This window comes from Emydura macquarii, unplaced genomic scaffold (genome assembly GCF_026122565.2).
Source record: "Emydura macquarii macquarii isolate MOO-44397 ecotype Brisbane River unplaced genomic scaffold, CSIRO-AGI_Emac_v2 contig_973, whole genome shotgun sequence".
Classification (NCBI taxonomy): domain Eukaryota; kingdom Metazoa; phylum Chordata; order Testudines; family Chelidae; genus Emydura; species Emydura macquarii.
In genome coordinates, this window is record NW_027131110.1 from 352482 (window position 1) to 359659 (window position 7178).

General features: G+C 63.1%; 1 protein-coding gene across 1 annotated transcript in view; it reads left to right on the forward strand.

The window, feature by feature from the left end:
• The window catches only part of MYO1G (myosin IG), a 47465-nt gene extending 40920 nt beyond the window's left edge, over positions 1 to 6545 (forward strand). Inside the window, exon 22 of the mRNA XM_067544561.1 lies at positions 5677 to 6545. Within this exon, the coding sequence (XP_067400662.1) occupies positions 5677 to 5833 (157 nt within the window). The 3' untranslated portion in view covers positions 5834 to 6545. The remainder of the gene's footprint in view (positions 1 to 5676) is intronic.
• Positions 6546 to 7178: the final 633 nt, after the last annotated feature.

The following is a 7178-nucleotide window of genomic DNA, read 5'->3' on the forward strand; positions in this document are numbered from 1 at the left end:
GGCCAAAAGAAATCTGATGAGGTTCAACAAGGACAAGTGCAGAGTCCTCCACTTAGGATGGAAGAATCCCATGCACAGCTGCAGACTGGGGACCGACGAGCTCGGCAGCAGCTCTGCAGAAAAGGACCTGGGGGTAACAGTGGATAAAAAGCTGGATATGAGTCAGCAGTGTGCCCTGGTTGCCAAGAAGGCTAATGGCATATTGGGCTGCATTAGGAGGAGCATTGCCAGCAGGTCACGGGAAGTGATTATTCCCCTCTATTCGGCATTGGTGAGGCCACGTTTGCAGTATTGTGTCCAGTTTTGGGCCCCCCACTACAGGAAGGATGCGGACAAATTGGAGAGAGTCCAGTGGAGGGCAATAAAAATGATGAGGGGGCTGGAGCACAGGACTTATGAGGAGAGGCTGAGGGAACTAGGCTTGTTTAGTTTGCAGAAGAGAAGAATGAGGGGGGATTTGATAGCAGCCTTTAACTACCTGAAGGAGGTTCCAGGGAGGATGGGGCTAGGCTGTTCTCAGTGGTGGCAGATGACAGAACAAGGAGCAACAGTCTCAGGTTGCAGGGGGGGAGGTCTAGGTTGGACATTAGGAAAATCTTTTCCCCTAGGCGGGTGGTGAAGCACTGGAATGGGTTACCTAGGGAGGTGGTGGAATCTCCATCCTGAGAGGTTTTTAAGGTGCGGTTTGACAAAGCCCTGGCTGGGATGGTTTAGTCAGGGTCGGTCCTGCTTTGAGCAGGGGGCAGGACTAAGTGACCCCCTGGGGTCCCTCCCAACCCTGGTCTTCTAGGATTCAGTGACTAGCAGCGGGATCTGCCCTCTCTGCCCTAGTCTCCCCCCCGCTGCATCCGAGCGGTTGCTCTCTGTGGCGCTGCCACACACGCCCACCCCCCATGCCTTGGCTCAGCCTTTTCTCCATCGCTCGGCTGCAGCAGCAGGCGCTGGCTTGTTGGGCCAAGGGGGCCGGGGTGTCTTTTAACAGCATTGGAGGGAGGTGTTGGGCGCAGAGCGGCAGGTCTGAGCCAGACACCAGCCCAGGCTGAGGGGTGGGCCGCGGGCTCAGTGCGGGAGCAAAGCACCGAGCCCAGACCAGAGATGCGGGTAGAGGCGGCCGCGTGCGCGCGGCAGGGCGTGGACACGGGTGTCTGGGAGCCCCCCGGCCCGTGTGGAGGTGCGTGCAGGCGCGGCGCCCTGCCGTGGCCAGCCTGGAGCCGGGCGTGCCGGCGCGCGGCTAGAGGCTGACGCCGTGTGGCCGCGTCCCGTCCTGTGCTGTCCTCTGGCGGCGCTGGCCCCGCGCTCGTCCCCGTGGGGTCTGGAGTCGTGGCCAACGCGGCGCCGTGTTTCCCCTCCTCCCGCCACAGCCCAGGAGCCAGATCCCCGGCCCAGAGCCACCCTTGGGATTCGCCCGGGGAGGCTGCTGGGAGCTGTCTCTTCTCGCTGCCGGCTGGGCCATAAATAACCGCAGCGACTCCCCGCAGCGCCCAAGAAACGACCCCTTTGTTTTCCAGGGCCAGCGAGTAGCCATGTGAGGCGCCCGGGGCTAGGGCCGCTGCAGCAGGAGCGCGTGACTTCCTGCCCTGCTTCCCGGAGGGCCGGGGGGGCTGCCAGGCCAGAGCGAGGGGGCGGGAGGCCATGCCACTGCCAAGGCAGGGCGGGGAGGAAAGGCCAGCTAAGAACCCGGGAAGATTTGGGCGTGGGGTGGGGCTCGATACCTAGGAGCCGCCTGTGATGGGGTGGGTGGCGTGACCCACCCCAGGGCTTGCACCATGTGACCACAGGCCAGGGTCATTCACCTCATCCCACCGCCTCCACCAGGCCAGCTGGGAGCCGGGGTCAGACCAGGGACCCAAATGCTCCGCACAGCCCCCAGGCCAGGGCGAAGGCAGCAAGGGGGTCAGCTGCCAGCTGGAAGGATCCGGCCCCGCCCCGCCATACACCGACCCTGCGGGCAGCAATGAACCCTTTCCTGCCCCGGCGGAGCGGACGTGGCCCGTTGTCCCCGGGGCTGTGCCCCAGCACGCCAGCGCTCAGCAGGCAAGCCGAGACATGGAGGTGGGGTGCAGGGCGCCGTTACCCGCGCTGACAGGACGCGCACCACCCGCGGGGCAGGCCGGGGCGGAAGGTCGTTCCCCAGATGGCAGCGCGGGCGCTCGCAAAAGCGACAGCTGTCCCGCTGGCTTGCATGGCCGGGGGGGATGGGGGGATGAGGCCTGGTCCCAGGGAAGGCGGGCAGAGAGTGACTCAAGGCCCCCGAGCCGAGCCCAGCCACCCCCTCCCCACCCACCCCTTCCGATCGGGTGCCCCTGAATGGGAGGGCCCAGGCTGGGGGAGAGGCAGGCTGCGGCTTGCAAAGGGAGCCAGGCCCAGGACTTTCGCTAGCCCTGGGAAGCTCGCCAAGCCAGGCTGCAGCCTCTCCGTCGCTTGACATCTTTTCAGCCAGCCCCGCTGGCCGTGTATGGGGGACGCTCTTGGGCAGCCGGCCTTGGTCCACACGGTCCTTCTCGCCTCTGCAGCAGGACCACGTGGCGCGCGAGGGCTTGTCTGCCTGGGGGAACGTGCCAGCCTCGCTGGCTGGCGTGGCGGGACCGCCGGGGGCAGGACTCCCCGTGCAGGCGCTGCCCGGCAAAGTCAGTGGGGTTTCGCTGGCACGGCCTTGGCAGCGTCCTGTAAACAAGCCCAAAGCTCTCCCGCCGCGGGATTTAAGGGGGCCACTCTCTAGCCCTGAGCGTGTCGCACTGCGGGGCGGGGCGGGGCTGGGCTGCCATCCCGGGGCGATGGCAGCGGGTAATTGCCCGGCGTTCCAGGCAGGCTGGCACTGCCCACCCCGGAAGCATGTGCTGCCACAGCCTTGCTGCTCCGGTCCCAGCACGAGCGAGCCCGGCTCTGCCGTCACACCCTGCACGGCAGCACAGCACGCTCCTCGGTACGCTGAGCCTGGGCAGAACTCGCTGCAGCCGCTCCCCGTGCGCCGCAGGGGCAGAGCAGAGGCCTGGCTGGGGCTCCGAAAGGGGTTGGCCAGAGGGCGCTGGAGGGTTTACGTCAGCACACGCAGAGCCGGCAGGTTTGTACGTGCCGTCAGGCTGTGCAGCCCCTGGCGCGTGTCGCTCTCTGGCAGCGAGGGGCGTAGCTTCAGGCAGTGCCAGAGTGCTGGAGACGGATGCCCTCGGCTGCCAAGGGGATTTAGGAGCTAGGAACAAATGCTAGGCCTCCCCCTGCTCTAGCTCCGGTGTGAATCAGGGCGGTCGGGCGTCCCACCGGGGCAGCAGAGACACAGTCGGGCCCTGTGTCTTTTGGGGGAGACGTGGGCTCCACTCGCATGATCCCCACCGTGACCCTGCCTAAGGGCTCAGGGGGTTTGGGACACCCCGGCTTCTTTAAGGCCAGCCGGTCGCCTAGATGGGCTTGGGGCGGGAGGGCTTCACAGGAGGGAGCTGCGGCTGGAGCCCGGCCTCAGAAACCCCATGTGGGGGAGTCTGCACTGCTGCATTAGCCCCCGGAGGCTGCGTCCATTGGGCCGGCGCTGAGACTCGCTGCACTGTAGATGTCTCCCACACGTCCCTGGTCCCGCCTGCGCCTCCCTCGGTACCTGTCCTGCACCATGTCCTCCCTTCCCCCAGTTCTCTGCCCCCTTCTCTGTGCCCGGGTCCACCTCAACACCACCTTCAGCACTCTGCATCCTCTCCATGCGGCCCTTCTCCGGAGTCCTTACGGTGCTGGGACAGCGAGATGCTCGGTCTGTCCGTGCGTCCCGTTCTGGAGCCCAGCTCATTCCTGGGCCAGGCTGGAGGAACCAGGCTCAAACCCTTCCTCCCTCTTCCCTTTGGGACCCCTCCATGGCCTCCTCTTACCCCCCCCCCCCGCTCTAATGAGGGGTTGGTACGTCGGATGGCTGGATCGGAGCTGTGTGTGTCAGGCCACCCCTACCTAGCACACTGCAAAGTCAAAACCCAGCCAGCCCCGGGGGGCGGAAGCCGGCCCGTTTTGGAGCGATGCTGAGCCACAACCAAAAACCAAAAAAAAGAGGGCATGTTTTCGAAGCTGCCAGTGAAGGGGGTGCGTTTGCTTTTGGACGCCTGGGCTGATGCGTTTTCCCCAAAAACCTCCCAGATCAATTCCCCAGTAACAGGAGCCGGAGCATGCGAAATGTCAGGGGTTCTTATCCCGTCAGAGGGCACACAGGGTGGCGTTCCCCGTGGCTCTTCCTCCGATGGGAAGCTGGCTTTGGTTCTCATGACAGCCTGGCTGCACATGGCTGTTGGCGCTCTCGGTTTTACAGGCCCGGCTCCCGCGCTGCGGAAGGCTCTATGTCGATTTCTCTCTGCAGTAATTATTGGTCCATAAGTACGGCCACGGACAAAGCCATCAGCTGTTCCCTGCGGGGTTTGGAAACATGAGGCCTTTGTGCATTCTGAGCAGGGTTGGAAAGGTTGGAGTTGTGTGGGGAGGTGCCCGTCTCACCGTACGCACCCCAGCCCTGAGAACGGCGCTCAGGATTCGCTCACTGAGCTGCCAGCCGGGTGCTCTGCTCTGTGCCAAGCAGCAGGGAGGTGGTTAACCGCGTCAGGGAGCAGGGCAGTCAATGCCCCAGCGGGTCAAGGTGGGACGCTCACACCTCCGTCGCCTGCTGTGGGAGTCGCCCGTTGCCACGTTCGGAAGGCGGGGGTGTGGAACGGCCGGGCAGGCCCACGCCCGCCCTGCCCTGGCGCACGGCAGCCGTGGCTCCGGCCCCTCCGACGCTGGGATTTCAGGTGCAGCGCCTCTGTGGTCTCGAGGCTCCCGACTCCCATGGAAATCCACGGGGCTGGGCCTGAGCCAGGGCCGGCGCTGCGCTCGTGCTCGGGTCTGACGCCGGCGCAGCGTGACTGGCCCGCGTGTCCTCGCACGCGCACACACATGCCCTCGTGTTCCCGGGCCCGAGAGCCGCGCCTGTGAAGGTCGCTCTGCAAACCTCTGCTGCAGACACACAGGGATGGGCAGGATCTCGCCCCCAGGGCCCCATAAACAGCCCTTTCCCTTTCCCAGTGGGACAGGAGCCCCTCACCCCCCGGCCCCTTCCTCCGTTCCCACCCGTGAGACCCGCTCCTGGCCTGTCGCCTCTCCCCTCGCCTTCTGCAGCTGCCCACAGCCACGTCTCGTGCTCCCCCGGGCTCTGCCCAGTGCCCCCGTCCTTCTGTGCTGTCCTTCCCTCTCCCCTCCTGCCTGTGGGGCTCCCTCACGCCCTGCCGGGGAGCCGACTCCCGCCTCTGTCCCCCCAGCGACCACCCGCTTCGTCCTCACCCTGTCCCCCCTCAGGGCCTCCTGCTCCCATCCCCGCCCTGGCACGAGCCCTTATTTAATGACCCACATTAACAGGGCCAGCGTCTCAGGAGCCTCATTTATCACGACACCCCCCACCCAGCCCGGCGGGCAGCAGGATTCGAACCTGGAACCTTCCAAGCTAAAATGACAAGCTGCTACTGCTTGAACTAACGGAGCGATTCCACCAGCCGCTAGCGTTAGTAGGTTCTTACCCTCTTATATGGAGTGGCCACGGGGGGAGGAGGGAGACAGAGACATGCAGGAAAGAAAATACTGAGGTTACGACCACCCCTGGCCTGGCAGCGTGTCCCCCACGGTCTCCCTGATACCCTGGGAATGCACGGAGCCCTCCTGACCCGCTCTTTCTCCGCCCCCCAGGACAAAGCGTGAGCTGCAGGTGCGCGTGTCGGACTGCATCCAGCTGAGCCAGCGCGGGAGGAAGAGGCTGGTCGCCGTGGAGACGCGCCAGGAGCTGGCCTTCCCCGACTTCAGCAAGAGCCGGGACGGCTTCGTGCTTTACTGGCCGAGGAGATGAGCCCGGCCCGCCCGGCGGCTCCCGGCTGGACAGTGGGGTCTGCTGGCAGCGAGGCTGCCCCCGCCTTTCCCCGCCGGGAGGAGCCGGGACGCAGGGCGCCCGGTGCTGCACGGCCATTTGGTTTCTCACTAGGATTTTGTAACCTTTGATTGAGTAAGCTCAGCGCTGGGCCCGGAGCCAGACCGAGCCTCCGGCCCCACACAGAGCGGGCAGCAGCCTCCCCCCGACACACGGGCTGCTGGCAGGGCGCTCGGCTGGGGCGGGAAGGGCTGCAGCCTGCATGGCCCAGGCAGGTCAAACCCTGCAGCCGGGGGACAGTCACGTGTGATACGACCTGTGCCCAGGGTTGCCAACTGATAATGCCAAGGTCAGGGCAGGCTGCAAAAGGAGAGCAGATTCTCCCCACGCTGGCGGGTGACACTGAAGCCCGGCTTCCCAACCAGCCACAAACTGCTTCTGATTACCCCACACCGGATATCACGAAGCCAGTCCACAAATGCCCACAGCCCTCTTCACTGCATTTCAGCTCCAGGCTCCCAAATCAGCACCAGGTCCAGCAAAGAGACCAGTTACTAGAACTCTCTGCTCTTTGCTAAAAAGGTTCCCTCTGACCCCAAAGGGTCAGCCACAGCACCAGAGCAATATAAGTTTGGATCTTACCTAAAATATCATGCTGGCAGCCAATCCTTTAGTATCTAAACTAAAGGTTTATTGTACAAAGAAAGAAATAAACCATGAGAGAAATGTTAAAGGGTTAAAGTCAATCACAGATATACAAATGATTAAAAGTCCATATACTTCAGGTTTCTGGAAGAAATGTGGAGTTGCAGGCTTGTGTAGTTCTCTCTGGTTCACATCCAGTACCTGGATGGGTCTGAGTCCTTCGGTTCAGTTGCAAGATGAATAGATCCAGAGGCAGGTGTGTGTCTGCAGCTGGACAGGAGCAAAGACAAAGATGGATCCTGTGGTTTGATCTTATAAGCCCCCTCCCCCGGCCATGCGGCCTGTGGGCAGTCACAAGACCCAAAATGGAGTCCAGAGTCACATGGGACAGTCCTGATGCTTCATCAGGTAGGCTGCCTGCCATGGAGTCCAGAGTCACGTCAGCAGGTTCTGGTGACTCAGTGGTGATGCTGGCCTCTCCCTCAGGGCCCCTTGCACCTGGGAATGCCTTGATGGGCCATTAAGCAGGCCATTGTTCTGCAGCCTTCCTGGCTGGGGTGTTGCCCAGACAGCACAATTTGAAACACAGATATCTCCAATACATCTATAACTTCCATTTCACATATCACACATGAACACAAGTATTCTCTTACTCAGCACATTACAACCTTCCGAACAGTAC